At 59.2% G+C, this 18,649-nt stretch overlaps 1 protein-coding gene across 1 annotated transcript in view; it reads right to left on the bottom strand.

Annotated features, from left to right (window-relative positions):
- COL27A1 (collagen type XXVII alpha 1 chain) overlaps nt 1–18,649 on the bottom strand; it is a 141,458-nt gene that overhangs the window by 90,278 nt on the left and 32,531 nt on the right. The window contains exons 6-12 of the mRNA XM_045296543.1: nt 14,992–15,045; nt 13,666–13,719; nt 7,250–7,294; nt 6,566–6,619; nt 6,165–6,209; nt 3,543–3,596; nt 3,401–3,445 (exon numbers count right to left, since the gene is read on the bottom strand). Of these exons, the coding sequence (XP_045152478.1) occupies nt 3,401–3,445; nt 3,543–3,596; nt 6,165–6,209; nt 6,566–6,619; nt 7,250–7,294; nt 13,666–13,719; nt 14,992–15,045 (351 nt within the window). The remainder of the gene's footprint in view (nt 1–3,400; nt 3,446–3,542; nt 3,597–6,164; nt 6,210–6,565; nt 6,620–7,249; nt 7,295–13,665; nt 13,720–14,991; nt 15,046–18,649) is intronic.

The raw sequence follows: 18,649 nt of genomic DNA, 5'->3' as shown, positions 1-18,649 counted from the left end.
TCCACACACTGGGCACGGAGAAGGCGGGGGTGGCTCTGCCTGCAAGTGGGGCTGGGGGAAATCGGGATGGGCACCGGCCATGGTGACGTCATCTCCAGCTCCCCCGGCAAGGAGGCCAGCAAGCAGCACAAGGGAATTCAGTCACTCTCCTGACACTGCCTCGCACTAAGGAGTGCCTAGAAGCCTCTGGGCCCAAAGCACTGGCGAGGAGGGGAAAAGCCACCTTCGGAAGGAGCTGCCACCCCACGAGATGGCTCAAGGAGGCTGAAACGCTGGCAACCGGGAGATGACCCCAAAGACCCCTGGAGGAGAGTGTGGGCGGTGGGGGTTGGTGGTCTCAGGGGACGAGGCAGAGGCCGAGATAAAGCCACAGGGATTCAGATGACACGGAGTCCTGGTCAACACATGGCATCATAGCCTATAGAGACCTGGCCAACGAAGTGGCTACGAGCCCAGGGTACTTTTGTGGCCCTCCGGGGTAGTGCGTAGCCATGGGGTCTTTGGCTGAAGGGGTCTTTCTCCCACCCGTACATGGCATCCCAGGGACACCCGGTCAGGGAGAACAGGGCTGACCTGAGGAGTTGAAGCCTGGGCCAGGCAGCATTCAAGATGGCCCACAAAGCAAAGAAGCAGAGAGGACGTATCAGGGATGAGACCCTGGGAGGCTTCGCAGGGTCTCTGGACAAGCGACTTTGATCTCCAAGCCTCCGTGTCCTCATCTGGGAATGGGGACCACCAATTTCTCCCCTACAGAGTGCCTGGGGGTCACATGGGCTTGGCAGGGAGAGGGCCTCAGAGGACTGTCCACAGTGTTCCACAGCCATCTCCCTCTCTAAAACGTGAGTGTCGCATCCAAGACCAGGTCTGGTTGTCCACGCTATCCCGGCCCCTGGAAGATCCTGGTGCTCCGTCCATCTGTATGACCAGAATGAAGGGCCCCCTGGGAAAACGGTGCTGAGTCCCTGGGTGGGATGCCACCTTCTGAACCACGAGTCCAAGGAGAACATAAGGCCCAGCAGAGAGAAGGGGGTGAAGGGGTGACAGGGCCACAAAGGAGAATGGAGCAGCAGCTGGTGGTTGGAGCAGAGCGGAGCTAGCGGGCAGAGCTGTGACCTAAACCCTCCGAGAGCCGTCTCTCAGTCAGTCAGAGGTGCGACGGGACAGGACTAGGCTGAGGAGCAGGGATCCTTCAGAAAAGAGCCGACTGGCATTGCTTTTCAGACAGAGACGAAGGAATGGGGAAACTGAGGCCCCGAGAGGACCCATGCTTCCCCGAGGTCACCTCGTGAATCAGCAGAGAGGTACGTGCTAGCACTGGAGCCTCCTGGCACCAACCGGGCCAGGGCTCCTCTAGAACCCTGTGTTGGGTCTGGGTTCCCCCAAGGAAGAAAGACGACATCCAACCAAGAAGCGCCGTCTTCTCCCTCCAGGTCCTGAGGCATCCCGCCCGGGCGGAGCAGCACCCGCTGACGGAGGGTCACCCCACGCCACACCCTGTGTCTTGCTCCACAGACTTTCAGCAGGCCCGCGAGGAAGGCACTCTCTGGGGGCAGGCAGCATTCAAGGTGGCGCCCAACAGTGCCCACCTCCTGGCATCTGGGCCCTGGTGAAGTCCCCTCCCCTGCCACCGGGATTGAGTGGTGAGGCCCACAGAAGTCAAAGGAATGGCACTTGACTTCCAAATACGGGACTTAGAAGAGGTCGCTGCTTCTGGCCCCGCCCCTTCCATGTCCTGTTTGAGTGTTCTATATGAGGGGCCTTCAAAAAAAAACCTCCATTATAGAGAGGCCCACGTGAGGAGGAGCCGAGAACTCCTGCCCATGGCCGTACATATGAGCTACAGGTGGCTGCAGCCCCCGCCAACACCATAACTGCACCTTCATGAGAGACCCTGAGCCAAATGCAAACAGCTAAGTCAACCTCTGGCCCTCAGAAAATGCCTGAGGCAATTCACGCTTGTGGTTCCCCATTGCCAAGCGCTGCCCAGCAGCAGAAACAATGACCAGGAATTGGCCCACTGGGAAGCACCGAGCCTCCGCTGGCCCCCCCAGCTCTGGCTGTCTCCGGCTGGCCATAGTGCTCGGCCTCTCAGAGCCTGATGATGAGTTGACTAGCACCAGGCCTTTCCTCCCTGGCTAGGCGTCTAGGGGAATCTGCTCTGGCAGCATCAACACCAACGAGCAGCCCAGAAAGCTTAGAGCACCTGGCGGCAAACCAGCCAAGTTCAAATTCCGGCTTCCCCCCCTTGGCATGCCCCATGAATGTCCAGACAGGAAGAAGAACCATCTCCCACCACCACCAGAGACAACCAGAGACGCTATCACGATGGTTGAAATCATCAAGGATTTCATTTTGCTTAGATCCACAACGGACACCCTCGGGAGAAGCGGTGAAGAGAGCCTCGGGCGTACTGCACTGAACAGATCTGCCGCACGAGACGGCTCCAGAGTACTGTTGCCGCTTTGAGGATTAAGGTGCCCTGGCTGGAGTGCTTTCCAGCTGCCGCCTGTGCACGTGAAAGTTGGACAACGACCAAGGGAGCCAGTAGAAGAATCGGTGTGTTTGAATGACGGGCTGGTGGAGCATACTGAAAGTACCGTGGGCGGCCAGCAGGACAGGCAAATGTGTCCTGGCAGAAGGACAGACGGAGTTCAGCCCCTAAGAAGCAAGATGCCAAGGCTTGGGTCTTGCATCCTCTGGGCATGTTCTCAGGAGCATGCTGTCAGAAGAGACCAGTCCCTGGACAAGGACATCCGGCTTGGTAAAGAGTCACCGGAAAAGAGGAAGACGCCCGATGAGATGGACAGACACAGTGGCTGCTGTGGTGGGCTCAGACATCCCAAAGACGGTCAGGATGGCGCGGGGCGGATGGCGTCTCCTTCCCTTGTAACAAGGTCTCTAAGAATCAGAGCCGACTGACCCAGGGTCATGCACAGAAGCAGGCACAGAACTGTGGGCTGGGGGTGACCTCTGAGGATGTTGGGGCTGCTTGCACCCCCACTGTCCTTGGGCCTCGGGGTGAACAAGCTGGGTGACTGAGACGAAAGAGGGGCCGAGTCTCAGAGATTGGTGAGGGGAGAAGGTCCATGGAGTACACCCCAGGCAGAAGCCCCCACCCAACTGCCCCCTGACACAGCGCTCACAGAGAGGAATAGGCCAACCCCAATCCAGAGAGCCCCAGAGCCCCCTCCATCTTGCGCCAACCTCCCACCCAAGCCCACCCCAGCCAGGCAGCAGCCACAAAGCCATTCTGGCAGTAAGACACCTGCTGGAGTCTGACAGGGGCTGGAGGCGTGGGCAGACAAAGCAGAGACTGCCCAGACCGCGGGCGGACGAGAGCGTGGCCAGCGTGAGGTGGTTCACCCCTAGAGTCTGCGTAATAGACACGGAAAATCTTTACCGGCCTACCCATCTTGCCCCTCTTGCCAGGAACGCCAGGCGGACCCTGTAGGGGGAGAGATGGGGAGGAGGTCAGGGCAGGGCAGGGTGGGAGCCCGCGCGGAGGTGGGTGGTGGAAGGAGGGTCGGACAAAGCATACTTACCCGCTCTCCGTCAGAACCTGGCAGGCCCACGAGTCCGGGGAGTCCGATGTAGCCCTAGGAAAGAGCAGATGGGGGTTCAGCAGGGATGAGCAGTGGGATGTGGCTGCCCCCACAGCTCCTGCCCCCGCCCCCTAGGCTGCCCTCCCGCGCCCTTGCTCCTCTTCCTCGCTGGGGCAGCGGGCCGGTGGCTCCGACGGCTCCTCGATGACATAGACCTTGAGGCAAGTGTATATGCCCATGGACTGCATGGTGCTGGCTTCCACGATGTAGTCCAAAGGCACATACCCTCACGCCAGGGAAGGGCGCGGGCGCTGCTGTGGGGACGGGACCTGTGGGTGGGAAGGAAGCTCCAGGCTGCATTACAGTCTGACACCAGGGCCCAGCCACTCCCACGGGTGCCTGTGAGTTCCCCCTGGGCACCTGAGTGCAGCAGCAGCAAGAGGCGTGGCCAACCAGTGGTGCCAATGTCCTGTCAGGCAGGCATGTACAGGCACTAATCTCCCACAAGGGCCCTGCCCATTGACTGGCACCCCTCACCGCACAGACCAGGTGGCGAGGTCAGTTCAGCTGACCCTGGGACCTACCGTGAGTGCACCTGCCTCTACTTGCTGACACCCAGGCTGTGTCCCCTCCGAGCCTTCCCCCTAGCTTGCCCTTCCCCAGCCTCACATCCTCTGGGGCCCAGCTTGAAGTTGCCTCCCCTGCTGGCCTGACCCCCAGCACCATGTCTGCATCCCAGGTAGGGACATCCAGGAGTCCCTGGCTGAGAGGCTAGGCATTGGGGTCGGGGCAGAGGTGCATGAAGAAGGGCTGGGGATCACCTTCTGAAAAGGCCGTCATGGATGACCTCACGGGGCAAGGCACACATACACACACAAGGCTGTGTCAACTGGGAGGTAACTAGTAGAGCGGCACTGACCACTGACCTCGTGTCTCCACTAGCCCTGTCTTCATTAACTGGAGCCCAGTGCTTCTGCACGATGGGCACTCTAGAGATGGGGGCCTTGATCAAAGGATCGTGACTAAGGCTCACTTGGCGGAGTGCACGCTAGGTGCCAGGCTGGGCCCCAGTGCTCTGTGCATGCACACAGCTGGAATGGGGCAGGAACGGCCTCCGAGTTCAAGTCATCTGACTCTGGGGCTGGGGCTCCTAACCAGTCTGCTACATTGCCTCCAATCCCAAACAAGGGACGCTCCTGAATGACCACGTGGCTGCCTAGGCCTTGTCCTCAGTGTCCAGTGGGATCAGGTCCCACAGTCTTAGCAAGGGACCCTTGTACTGAGCCTTCCAAGCAGAGCTAGAAGCCCAGACGGGCAGGGGAGAACTGGGTGCAGAGAGGCCCAGCAACTGGCTCCACATCACACAGCCCGTGGTCATGATGCCCCAGCCTGCACCCTGCCTGCTTCATAACCAGAGACCAGCAGCAGCAGGACTGGGAGGGCACCAGGTGCCAGCACCCCACCTCCCCGAGCCCTCCCATGGCTTCAAGAAGCCACCAGCCCCACAAACACCAGGAGACCCCAGATGTCACCAGCACGTTCCTCCTCCTGCCCCTCGTCCCGGCAGGTCCCGGCAGGTCGGCCCTAGCTGGGTTTAGGTTCCCAGAGGGAGAAGCTGAGTAGAGGCTGGGGAGCCCAGTCTGCTAGGCACCCCCTCAGCCCTGATTGGCCTACGCACCTCTGGGGACCCTGTTACTCCCACCCTGAAGCTCCCAGGCCTGGGGCCCAGTTTGTGGCATCCTGACCCCTCCCTCCAGCAGAGAGGCTTCAGTCCACGGTGCTGGAGGCCCTGTCTTCCAGTAGGAGGGGGGACACATCACGAGTGATCTGCCCCAGCAAGGACTGGTTGACACCTGGGTCCCCATCAGAAGGACATCATGAACTGGGGTGGTCAGTCCCCACAGGGAAGCCAACTGCCCTGTCAAAGAGCGGACTCAGCCAGACCTCCTGCGAGGTTTCCTCGCTATACTGACCTTCACCCGATTCACCTGGAACCTTCTTACTCCTCCCACTCCAGCACACCTGAGGGCTTGCTTCCAAATCCTGGCACCCCAATAACCAAGCTGAGGGTAGAAGTTGCTATCACCCCCTTGTAAAGATGGATAAGCCAAGGCTGCTCGCCGCTAGCCTGGAAGGGCAGGGCAAGCCAAAGGTTTGTCCACCACAGGTCTGGACAACTGTCACCCCAGGCAGCACAGGCCGCCCATCCCCAGGCCCCAGTCCAGGAGGGAGTCCTGAGGTCTCCAACCGTGGACAACTTGGGGAGCCCTGGTGCCGGTGCCCCAGCCACTTGGGATGTGCCAGAGGCATATCGAGCAAACACCGGGCGTTTGCAGCTGACCCTGGCTCAGCTTCTGGTGGGTCTAGCTGCCCAGCCTGCCCAGACACGGGGACCAAGTCATTTTGCCTGGCTCAAGGGTCCCCCATCACCTTGCTTGTCATCCTACTGTCCCCCCACTCTGCAGGGTCACTTGAGGGAGAGGTGCTTGGTGCCAGGCCTCAGACCAAAGGGTTGGGGGGAGGTCTTACAGCCCTGGGCTCCCAGCAGTCTTGCCAGGTAGAAGGGGCACGAAATGCCCACCCAGGGCCCCACATATGTGACATTTGGGAAGGAACACTTACCCGGCTGCCTTTGGGGCCTGGGCCTCCTACTGGGCCAGGTAAGCCCTGAAACATAAGACAAAAGGGCAGGGACATATGGAGTTGCTGCCAGCAACCCGGGGAGGCCCGCCTCCTTTGGGCCTCAGCTGCCCCTCTGGAAAATGGGGGTGGGAGCTAAACGAGGGGTTTCTCTGCACTGCATCCCCCCAAGCCCCGCTACAGCCCCAGACCCAGAGCTGTTATTCAGTATCCTCCCTGCTGCCTCCTGCAACCCCCCCCCCCCCCCCCCCCCCCACTTTGCCGGCCTGGCCTCCACCCAGAGCGTGCAGTTCCCTGGCCCCAGCCCCTCCCTCTGCCTGGGCACCCCGTGGCCATCCACACCACCTCGGGCCACCAGAGCTTCTGGAAGCCATATACTGCACCTGCCTGCCAGGGTAACCTTTGGCCCCTGGGCTGCCCTCAGGTCCTGCCCGCCCCTGCAAAAGAACGGAGAAAGAGATGAGGACAGGAGACCCTGCCCAGTTCCAGACCAGGGGAGGGGTGGGGGTGGGGGGGCCCAGAGGGCCTGGGACTTACAATGGACAAAGAGGGGACCAGGAATGTGAGATGAAGGGGGTGGGGTGGGGGGCGAGAATGGGAGGCAACCGCCTGCAGGGCCCCAAGCCCACCTCTCCGGAAACCGGTCAGACCAGCTCTGAGGGCCTACAGGGCCCACCCCCAGCCCCACCACACCCCCACCCCTGTGTGAAGCCCAGGAATCAGAGGGCACTGAAGACTGGCCAGCTCTCCCACGCTGGCAGTGCTGCTGTTTGACTTGGGCCAGGGCAGCCCAAATTCCTACAAACCCCGTGGCGGCGTGGATCATAAATATCCCCTAACATCGCCGGGGACAGGCCAGCTATTCATGGCTCTGACCAGAGCCGAGTGGCCCATGCCAGCACCGGGCGGGCACTGACACTGGCTCTCTCAGGCAGTGAGGTGTGGCTGCAGGGGAGGTGGATGGGATGGAGACCCCAGCAGGGCGAGAGAGGGGCAGCCTGGTGTGGGGCAGCGCAGGGCCCAGGGAGGAGGCAGTGCAGGGGGTGGGCTGAGACGGCTGCCCTCACCTGTTCTCCGGGGTGCCCCGCAGGTCCAGGGTAGCCCTTGAGGCCCTGTGGGGAAGGAGAGTCAGGTCAGGCAGGTGGGCACGTGTGGGGCTGCAGAGGCTGAGGCCCTGCCTCCCCGCCTGCCCCCCTCATCCCAGTCCGTGATTGCAGAGCAGACGTGCTCCGTGAGTTGGAATTCACTGCTTCCTACACATTCCTCTCCGACCACCGTCCTCAGGCTGGGAGACCCGGCGCGGGGGAGGCACAACCGGGACAGAGTGTACTGTGTCCCTGGCATCCTTCCTCAACTGCCCGGAGGGGAGGCTGCGGGGGGCTGGGGATGGATGGATGGATGAACGGACGGACGGGTCGAACAGGACCTCGGGGCTAGGGCATGTCTGGTGGCCATGAGATGCTGGCCTCAGGACCAGCCTCTTCTCATAAACCCCAGCTCAGAAAAGAGAGACCTCACATAGCCACCAAGCATGCCAGCCAACGTAGCTGCCTCCCTCTTGAGGCACTGTCGACTCCAGGGAGGAAAAGGTCATGCATATTCCTGCCTGGGAACACCCCAGCACTGTCACCCAGTGTCCTCACAGTCCAACTGTCAAGGATGGTCCCAGGGAGTCCAGGCGTGCCTCTAGGTCCAGAGAATCAAACGGTAGCTGCCCGGCAGGCCTGGAGGCCTGGCTTATTTCCTTAGCGCCTGGAGGTCTCAGGCAAAAATGCCAGGTTTCAAGCCTTGATCAGCTAAGGGCTGTTGTGCAAAAGAGAGCACATTAGACTCCCTCACACAAGGAGTCCTGCCCCGTGGTTTACACAATGTCCTTGACCCCCAGGCAGCGCTGGGCAAACGATCAATGGCCTTCCCTGGATTTGCCACACAGGAGTTTAAATTCTCGAGTTCCCCCCTCCCCTGCACCTTCAGTGCAAAGCCTTTAAACCTCACAGTTCCAAGGCCTCCCCCCACAGCATGATACCACCAGGGACCGGGCTCCCATGGAATCCTCCGTGCACGGACCCTTCCAGAGTGCGGACCCTGCACCACCTCACCCTGACAACAGTGGGGGGGAGCTGCCGAGAGCAGTGCCGTCCCATCTGCACAGGGGAGGAGAACCCGGAGCCTGGGAGATCCCAGGAGCGGCTGGCTCACCTCTCACCACCAGGGCATTCTGACCCGGAGTCTGGCAAAGGTCCCCACGCATGTACACAAGCACACACACAGAGGCACATGTACTCGCCCCACCCCGCACCCCTGAGCCCCCAGGAAACAGGGATTCATAATTCTAACAGGCATGTCCGTCTGGTCCAAGTGCTCTGGGGACTTGACAAGCGTTCCTTCTGCCCAGACTCAGGCCGCAAGGCCACTCAGCGAGGAAACTACCTATGGGCACTGATGCAGCGTGGCTGGGGGAGTGTCCCCCCTGGGCTGTGCGCCCCTTCCTGCCATGGGCTAACTGAGCCACGGGCCTCAGCCGGGGATCAGAATGCACAGTGGGTCAGGTCTACTCTTTTGAACTGCTCTGGGTTCCAATCCTGTGCCCCTCCTGCCGGCCAGGTGACCAGGCTGGTCGGTGGGCTCCAGGGTCCAGGTGGGTGCAACACTCACTCGGAGTCTGGCATCCGAGGCCCTGGGGAGACCGGCTGCTGCTCTCAGCATGATCTTCCTTGTTCATGCATTGTTCATGCATTTGCTCAGCAGGCACGGCCTGAGCTTTGGGGGGCCGGCACTGTCCCAGGCCTGGGGTGAGTGAGGCTGACAGCATCTTCCACCTGAATGGCATTTGTAATTTTCCTCACGGAGACGCTAAGAAAAGATTATGTCTGGGAATCACAGACCCTATGCAGCAGTTAGGGGGATCTGAGTTGTGACAGGACAGACCTGTGTAGTGAGGTGCTACTAAGTTGACTGCCACTCAGGGCGACTCGAGGGGACAGAGGGAAGGGCCCCAGGTCCTGGTTGCAGCCTTGGCAGGATCAGGCCATCAGGTCTCTCTCCCGCAGGGCTCTGGGTGGGCTCCAAATGCCAGCACCTTCGGTGAGCAGCTGAGTGCTTGACTGCTGTGCCACTGGGCCCCGGGACGACACGGACATCATCGCCATTTATATGGTGCTACCATTTGGCAGCTCTCGATGAGAAAGAAGATGCAATGCTTCCCTGCAGTGATGAGCTGAATTTCGCCTCCCATTCCGGGCTGTGTGTCCTGGCCCCGGCCATTGCCCTCTCTAAGCCTCCCTCCACAGAGTGGAATCAGAGGGTCCAGGATCCCCCAGAGAAGCACCAATGAGGCCCAGAGCCAGGGGCATCTGCAGCCCCACAGAAGCCTGCGGAAACTGCGTTTCAGCCCAAAAAGGTGGTTGAGGAGGAGAAGGAGGGCTTCACGTTCCCCTGTGACTCAGGTTGCAGCCAGAAGGAAGCAAGTGACCACCAGGGACAAGGATAGTCACTGGCCCCATGCCTAGCCTAGCACGGGGACCCATCAGCTCACTCATTCCAGGCAATCCCTCCCAGGGGGCCCAGGGCGCGGAGGGAGGGCCGTGCCATTGGCTCCACACCTTTCCGAGGCCCCACAGCTCCCCAGGGCTGGGCCAGGTGAAGACCTGTCTGGGCTGACCAAGTCCTGGGCTGAGAGGTTCTAGAAGAGCTGCAGGGACACCTTAGGAAAGACCCCGGGGACCTCCTCCCAGGGACAGACGTGATGAATCCAAGCAGCAATGCTGAGGCAAAGGCCAGCCACAGACTAAGTAGCTGAGCTTGAAGGGACCCCAGCCATCCTTCTGACAGGCTCCTTTCTCATCAAGCAGACCGAGAAACCAAGCCCTAGAGAGGAAGGCAGGAGCCCACGGTGACACGGCCAAGCCCAGATGATGCCCAGGCTGCTGCGCCTGCTCAGCTGTGTGTTGTCCCGAAGACCGTGGTTCCTAACTCTCTCCCAGCCAATGGCTCCGGAAGAGCCACGGATGTTGCCACGAACCTCCCGGTTTCTCATGGCAGGCTGGGGCATCGGGGTCTGAGCCCAGATAAGGCGGAGGTGAGGAGGGGCTCTTCGGCTTCCTGGAATCACCTTAGCAGTGTTTACCAAGCTGGGCCCAGCCAAACCGCTCAAAATGACAGGGCCCAGCACCCGCAAGAAGCTAAGCCATCATCTTCTCTGGACCCCAGCAATTACGAGCTGGCCACAAGGTGGACGGACCCAGGGACAGTGATTGCCCCATGTGTGATGGGTGTCTGGCTGGTACAGGGGAGATGGGTGCTTTAGGAAAGCTCTGAGGACTGGGGGGAGGGGGGTGCTGTCAGGGGCCTTAGGCAGCCGGGCAGGCGGGTCTCCACAGGACCGTGTTTATAATAGAGCTCGGTCTATATTTTGGTTTCAGAGCCAGATTAATCATTGCTTACAGTGCGCCCAGAGAAGCCAGACATCACCTCACTGCGGCTGCAGACAGTCTTCCCATCCAGTGGGGATGCTGTTCGGGCTTTGGGCAGAGGGGGGAGGGCATCCAGTCCTTGCCTAGGGGTCTCGAAGGTCCCCGGGATCTCCACTGTTCACCCAAGCTCCACCTCAGCCTTGGCTTCCTTTGAAGTCAAGAAGACCAGGGTTCAAATCCCAACCCTGCCACACGGCAACCCCAGGATAGTCACTGCTCACAGGAGTGGACAGCCCCGTCTTTCTCCCGAGGTACTGCTGGTGTTCCCAAGTGACCGTGCGGATCCCGGCCCAACGCGTAACCACGACATCACCAGTGAGAGGAAAGGTAGGTATATGTCCCTAAACCAGAGGCTTTCCACTGGGTTCAGGTGAGAACCACTCGGGATGCTTTTAGAACTACTGATGCCTATGCCTTGCCCCACCCCCACCCGCCAAGTGGCCGCAGTGATGGGCTCAAACAACACAGGACGGTGCAGGGCCAGATGCTGTGTCCTTCTGCTGTGCACGAGGGTCGCTACGAGGTAAAGCCCACTCTCAGACCAACTGAACCAGCATCTCTGGGGGGTCAGGGGGGACCCAGGACTGCAGCCGGCAGAAAGGCCATGAGGCTGGAACCACAGCTCTGGAGTGCACCCCAGAGGAACCCATTTGCTGCCAAATGTAGAGTCGGCACAGGGCCTCACACAGGGCCTTCTGAGTGACTAGAATGAATGGATGGGTGGATAAGACCTATCTGGGCCTCGGTTTCCACAGCTGTGAGATGGTAGTGGTGCTGGGGCAGTGAGGACATGTGGGCCCAGGGACAGCCTCTCGCCTGCCATCAGCAGCAGGACCTTTCCACCAAAGTTCCCCTGTCCCTTCTTACTGCTCAGCTCCTCACCGGTCTCAGCTCTGCGCTGTTTTTCAATTCACCGCCTCTCTCCCCACAAGGATGGGAGCCATGGCAGGCTGATTCAACTCACTGCCTTCCCTGAGCCGCGAATGAATAAATGAACGACTGAATGAATGAATGAATGAATGAATGAATGAATGAATAGTAAATGAGCAGGACTGGCAGCATCACCTCAAAGGGGCACTGATATCCAACAAGGCGGTAAGCAGGAGAAAAGGACCGCTGTGGTCATCAGATGGAGATGTTACAAACAGTGCCAACTCTGGGCACGGCTGTCCACCCCATCAGTCCTCCTCCCAGATGCCCAGCGTGAGACAAGGGTTATGCCTTGGGCCCTGAGCTCCCTGCTACTCTGGTCACACGCTCCTGAACGGAGTGGGTGCCGCTGGCCGTCCACGGACCAAGCGCCTCCGTGCTCACCTGGGCCACAGCCAGGGAACTCAGAGCAATGGTTTCTGCCAAATGTTTCCAGCCGCCCAGAGGCTCTTCCTGGATTTAGCCTCTGCCACCTCAGGTGAGCTGCTTCCTCATTGTTGAGGCGCCTTGGCCTCCTTGGGGAGCCCTGGGGGCCCCAGCCAGGCACTGGGCCAAGTCTGTTTTTCCTGTCTCCACCACAGAGGCGAGGCTCCCACCCCCATGCAGAGCGAGACCACCACTGGCTGTTTTATGAGCCGGGACTAGAAGGAGCCTTTTCCACTGACACCTCATCCATCAGAACGACCTGCTGCCCAGAGGGACACCTGGGGGAAGGCATCCCTCTGTGCCAGCAAAAGGCAGCCGGGACTCCTGTCTGCCTCTGACCAAGGAGGTGGGAGACAAGGATGAGAGAACATAGCCTTTCCAAGTCCCCCTGCACCGTGGGGACCCTCAGGGCTGGACAGAGCTAGGAGACACCGCAGCTGTCTCACCAAGAACCAGAGGGCCCCAGAGAGAGGGCAGCTGTGGCCACAGCTAGGAGCCAGGGCCTGAGCTTAGCACATGACCTCGATGAATGGATCTACTCAAAAACCCATCAGCAATTTGGGATTTTCTGCAAAAGAACCAATTGACTTTTGGCCTACACTGTTCGCAGTCTGTTCTGGCGAGGAAGACTGGCAGAAAACAACCAAGCTAAGCATCGCTAAATAATGAGAGGGCCCGCGGCCCAGAGGCACAGTGTTCTGGGAGGGCTTCCTGGAGAAGGCGGATCGAGAGACGGCCCTGACGAATGAGGTGCTACAGAGAAAGTGCCTTTAGGAATCCAGGGGCACTGTCGGTTAGCGGCCCAGCCTTAGGAAAATGCAGACTCCCACTCTAAGGTGTCGAGGGGCAGTTCCTGCAGCACAGCAAAGCAAGGCTCTGTGTGTGTGTGTGTGTGTGTGTGTGTGTGTGTGTGTGTGTGTGATGGGGCTGGGGGGAACCCCCGAGCAATGTTCCTGAGTCCATGTGCCTCCCCCTCCGCCCCCCATCTTTAACTGGAATGCCACTGCTAGTGACCGGCGCTCACCTGTGGCCTATCAGGGAAGAAGAGAAATCAAACTCAGAGAAGTCACTGATGCACCCACAGCCACCCTACCAGGAGATGGTGCAGCCGGGGTGACCCCAGAAGCCACGTTCTCCAAGTCTCTCTTCCAGGGCTTGCTGCAGGTGGGTGTCAGGGTCCCTAGCAGTGGGTGACACCAAGCACCAACTCCACCTCCCGCAGGAAGACTCGAGGCTCAGAGAAGGGATTCCTCCAGGTGCAGGGCGAGCAGAGCCCTCCTCTCCAGGACTGCACACTTTCTTCCCACCACCCTCTCCTGAGGGGGCCTCCCAGGAGCAGCTGGGCCCCAGAAGGCAGAAAACCGGTGCCAATATCACACCTCATTAATGGGGGGCTGATGGGGGCACCTACTCCATGCCCAGGTGTTCCCTGCCCCCACACAAGGAGGGTCAGGGCACCTGGAAGGCCCATAGGACCTCCAGGAAACTCTTCACACTTCCTGCCAACAGGTCCTGTGCCCTGGGTAGCCGGGCCAGGCTGGGCTAGGAGAGGCAGGCAGGTAGGCACACATGCGCGCATGCCCATCCCTAGCCCGGAGGCTGTGCTCATCAGCACCCCAACTTGGCAAGGCACAGCATCAAAACCAAGGGTGTACCTTTCGTCCAAGAGGTCCTGGATTCCCAGGGAGCCCAGTCAAGCCAGCATCGCCCTGCAAAACACAGACAATAGGCGTGAAGCGGGAACACTCGCAAACGCAGGCGTGACCTTGAATGGTGACCGATTGTTCCCCAGCTGGGTTCACGGAGGCCTGGAGCCTTGGGAGCAGCCTGGAGAGAAGAGAGGGAAGTCTCATCCCGCCCCCCAAATCAACCTGGGCGCTAGTCTACAGATGGGCCTTCAGCATAAGATACCATTTGATGAGGGCCCAAGCCTACTGCCCCTGGGACCTGCTCCCCGCGGGATGCTGTACGACCTGGGCACAAGTCCCAGCTCCACCACTCACCAGCGATATGACCTGGGGTGAGGCTGCCCTCCCTGGGGCCCAGGTGTCCTGGCTGTGACCTGGCCCCCTGGTCCTGGCTTATAGAGTGATGATGAGCTGACTGTATAACTCGCGCGGGTAGTGAGGCATGTGGCACCACTCCTGGGAAGCTAACACACGAGAGTGCCCGAGCGGTTTCCAAAGCCACTCAATGCACGTGTAATTGGTGACAAATGCATAGTGGGGACGGTCTTGGAATGCTGGGATACTGGGGAAAAAATCAACGGGGAAGTGCGAGAGCGATGTGTCTCAGGAAATCAATGGAGTGGGAAATCAACACTACCGGGCATACAAGCACAGGGGGCCGGACTGAGCAGCAATGCTGTGTGGGAGGACCCTTGGGTTGGGCCCAGAAAGACTAGATGGGTCTGCATGTTCCTTCCAAAGCATGGCCATCAGGGGCACTGGGGAACCTTGCAGGCAGGTCCGGGCGTAACCTGTTTTCACCTGTCCTCCTGACCCTCCGATCCCCTGGCTCAGTTTCTGGGGCGGATGTTTCAGGGCAGAAAGTTTGGGAATGAGGTGTTTCCTCTCCTGACTGCAGCCCTTTGGTCAAGAGAGAGCGCGCCCCCCCCACGCAAGACGCCCTCTTCAGCTCAGGCCCAACCCCTTCCCGCTGCCCAGCTCCAGCTCACAACTCAGGGGCACGCTGCAGTCTGTCTGCTGGAAGCCTCTTGGACAGGCACTTCTGGGTGACCATTGCCCTCCCCACCCCTAAAAAATGCTCTGTGTGCTGGCTGCGCCCCAGAGGAAGGCGGTGGGAAAAGGTCTTGGTTTTGGTGTCGGAAAAGCGTGAAGAACTTCAAACCAATACCCAAACCCTGCTCTCGGTCACCGCTCCGCGTCACACACACACACACACACACACACACACACACACACACCACCTCCCAAGAGTGTGGTTATTCCCAGGTGTCCCCGGGGGCCCTGGAAACCTACCTTTGCCCCATCGTAGGCTTTTCCTGGTGAGAGCCCCGGGTCACCTTTCTGCCCCTGAAACAAAAAGAAGTCCACTTTGGCGGCGGAGTAGTGTCTAGAGTTTTATCATCCCACAAAGCCTTCTTTTTTTATAAAAAATCAATCATTTTATTGGGGGCTCTTACAGCTCTTACAACAATCCATACATCAATTGTATCAAGCACATTGGTACATAAGTTGCCACCATCATTTCCAAACATTTTCTTTCTACTTGAGCCCTTTGTATCAGCTCCTCATTTTTTTTTATCATTTTGTTGGGGGCTCGTACAACTCATCACAATCCACACATTCATTGTGTCAAGCACATTGTACATTGGTTGCCATCATCATTCTCAAAACATTTGCTTTCGTCTTGAGCCCTTGGAATCAGCTGATTTTCCCCTCCCTCCCTGCTCCCCCGCCCCCATGAACCCTTGATAATTTATAAATTATTATTTTATCATGTATTACTGTCTGGAGTCTCCCTTCACCCACTTTTCTGTTGTCCGTCCCCCAGGGTGGGGGTTATATGTAGATCCTTGTAATCAGTTCCCCCTTTCTACCTCACCTTCCCTCCACCCTCCTGGTATCGCCACTGTCACCACTGGTCCTGAAGGGATAATCCATCCAGGATTCCCTGTGTTTCCAGTTCCTATCTGTACCAGTGTACATCCTCCCACAAAGCCTTCTTACAGCCTCGCCTACTACTCCCATACCCCAGATCGTAGCCCTCTGGACCCATCACCCCCCAGCTCCGACACGACACGGTCCACATGCCCCTGGCTGCACAATGGCAAGACCCAAACTGCTCGTGCTGGCGGCCCAAGTCTTCCATCACCTGGCCAGTCACCTGCCTGGGCTGGGCGCTCTGCCCCACAGCACCTGCTCCAGTCACCAGGCCACAGCCTGCAGGGCAGACCACAGGCTGGCCAGACCCGAAAGCTGAGCCAGGCCCTAGCCTAGGCTGCCTCCCTCCCAGCCCCGCATCACTCCGCACACCCTACGCACGCTTCGAGATGCCGCTCCAACATGTCCTCCCCAGCCAACCTGCCGACTGTGTCGGTGCCCACTGCACAGATGAGGAGCAGGGGCTCATGCCTCCTGCCTTGTTCACTCAGGGCTGCTCAGAGAGCTCCTGGGAGTGGACTGGAGACCTCCAGCTGGACCCTGGAGCCCAAGACACGTCCAGCCTCTCCAAAAGACACATCTGGTCCTTGTCACGGGGTCAGTAAGCTGGGGCTCCCCTCACCCTCCACTCACTATCAGCTGCCGACTTCTGTGCACAGCCCTTCCCGGCTGCCAGTGCTCCTCAGAGCCCCCAGGGGTGGGTATCAGGGATAAGTTCAAGTCCTAACCCCTGGGACCTGTGAGCTGACATTGTTTGGAAATAAGGACTTTGAAGATGTTATCGGTGAATGGGCAGTTAGACCGGAGTTCTAACCTAACCTCAGAAACCAAATTCACTGCCATCGTATCAAGTCTGACTCAAGGCGAGCCTGTAGGACAGGGTAGGACTATCCCTGTGGGTTTCTGAGACTAACTCTTGACGTGAGTAAAAAGCCTCATCTTTCTCCCTCGGAGTGGCTGGTGGTTTCAAACTGCTGACTTTGAGGTTAGCAGCCCACTCTGCCACCAGGGCTGGACTTAGTCCCATCTGAGTGGTATTCTGATAAAGCAGAAGCGTAGAGGGAAGCTGGTCATGTGATGCAGTTATACTGTAGCTGCAAGCCAAGGGATGCTGGGGCTCCCGGAACCCCAGAGACAACTTCCAGGGTCTTCAGAGTCTGAGGCCTGCCAAGACTGAATCCAGGCTCCTGGGTATCAAAACCGTGGGGCAATACACTTCCGCTCTTATAAGCCACTGCCTGTGGTCGCAGCCGCCCAAGGGTATGAATACAGAAGCCAAGGTTGTGGCCCCATTCTACATTCGGGGAAGCTGAGACTCAGGGAAGAACAGGGGCTGTCTGAGGCCCCCACGGTGAGGTGCTGGCAGAGCTGAGATGAGTTCCCAGAGCATGTGACTCCCAGGCCCGGGCTCTGGAGCAGTCGGGGGCCCTGATGGGTTAGACCAGACGGTACGTGGGGCAAAGAGGACCTTTGCGCCAAGCCGAGGGGAGGCATCCCACCACGAGGACCCTGTGACCCAAAGCAGGAGCTCAGAAGAAGGGCCCCTAACAGGGCTCACCAGGTACGTCTCCTACAGGCAATGCACATGCTCCTGGTCCCTGCTCACAGTGCTCAGAAGGCTGGATCGCTGATGTCACCTTCCAGGATCCTCTGAGCTACATCCCCTCCCTGCTACCACAGATGGGTCCACATCATAAGGTGGGAGATGAAGCGCTGGCCCTGTCATGGTCACATGGTGGGACTCAGTGACCCACTTCACGTCTCTGTGCCTCCGATGCCTCACCTAGGACATACGTGTGTGTGCGCGAGTGAGGTCTCACACACACACACACACACACATGCACGCACGCACACACGCACCACTTGCCCTCAGAGGTCGCTAGGCAAGGGGCCATACAATAATGGGCGTGATGCAAGTGGTTGCGCCAACTTTAATTAGTCCCCATTGGGTGGTCTTCTCTTCAGCAGGACTCAGAGCTCTCGGGTCCTGACTCCGCCAGTCGGAAGTGGCTGCATTCCACCGACCAGGAACAGCCTTCCCTGGTCACGTTCTAGAAAGCATACTGTTCCAGGCACGGTTTTAGGCACCGATTCCTTGCGCCCGCCTGACACCTGCCTGTCTCAGCTGCCGACATGGACCGAGGTTTGAGAAGTCCGCGGTGGGTCAGAGGCAAAGGCAGCCTAGTCCCCAGTCTGTCCAGCTTCAAAGCCCTGGTTCACAAACTGAAATCTGGATGCTTCTCCCACGCTGCCCCCCACCCACCAGCAGCCCCACACTAGGCTCCCGAACCCCAACCCTTTGTCCACCTGAGCTTCTGCACAGACACCAGTTAGGGGAATGCGGCCCTCCAGTAAAACCCCCGGACCTGTGGCCACTTCCTCTGCAGGGCCCACCTCCAGGAGCCTACACCGCCACCCCATCCCCCCAGGCCCGGATGCATGCCCACCAGCGCCTTTTATGTTCATGAAGCAAGGCCAGGCCAGGTCCGGGACTACCGAGGACGCTCATGGCCAAAAAAGGGCAGGAGCTCCTTCATACCCTGCCCTTGCCCCCATCTGCCTGCAGCCTAGAGAGGAGGGGGATGTACCCGCTTTCAGGGACCAACTATTTTGTCATCATACAAAAGGAGCAACTGAGACTGGGAGAGGTGACGCACCTCTCACTTGCCCCGAATCCCTACCCAGGTTCTTCACCTGGAGTCTTTCGGTGATGCCTGAATTTCTCTCTGTGCTCCCAGCTGCCGGCACAGTGCCTACTGTGTACTCCCTGCCTGAGATCAACATCAACCAATGAAGGGATGCCCTGAACCTCTACTCTGAGCCACACAGCAGCCCATGGATACCAGGAATATGACCGGCCGAACAGGACACAGCTTGTGCCCGTGGAGAACTCCTGAGAGAGGCAGGGGCCGGGGATGAAAGCATACACTAGTGTTGAGCACCCTCATTTCATCCTCGCCCTGAATCCGGGAAGTGGCAACCCTCATGACCCCATTTTACAGAAGAGAAAACC

The sequence above is a fragment of the Echinops telfairi genome, unplaced genomic scaffold (assembly GCF_000313985.2).
Source record: "Echinops telfairi isolate 266 unplaced genomic scaffold, ASM31398v2 ScPeMD7_7410;HRSCAF=8448, whole genome shotgun sequence".
NCBI classification, from domain to species: Eukaryota; Metazoa; Chordata; class Mammalia; order Afrosoricida; family Tenrecidae; genus Echinops; species Echinops telfairi.
Note: the sequence above shows the minus strand (reverse complement) of the source record. Positions and strands in the feature narration are given on the sequence as shown.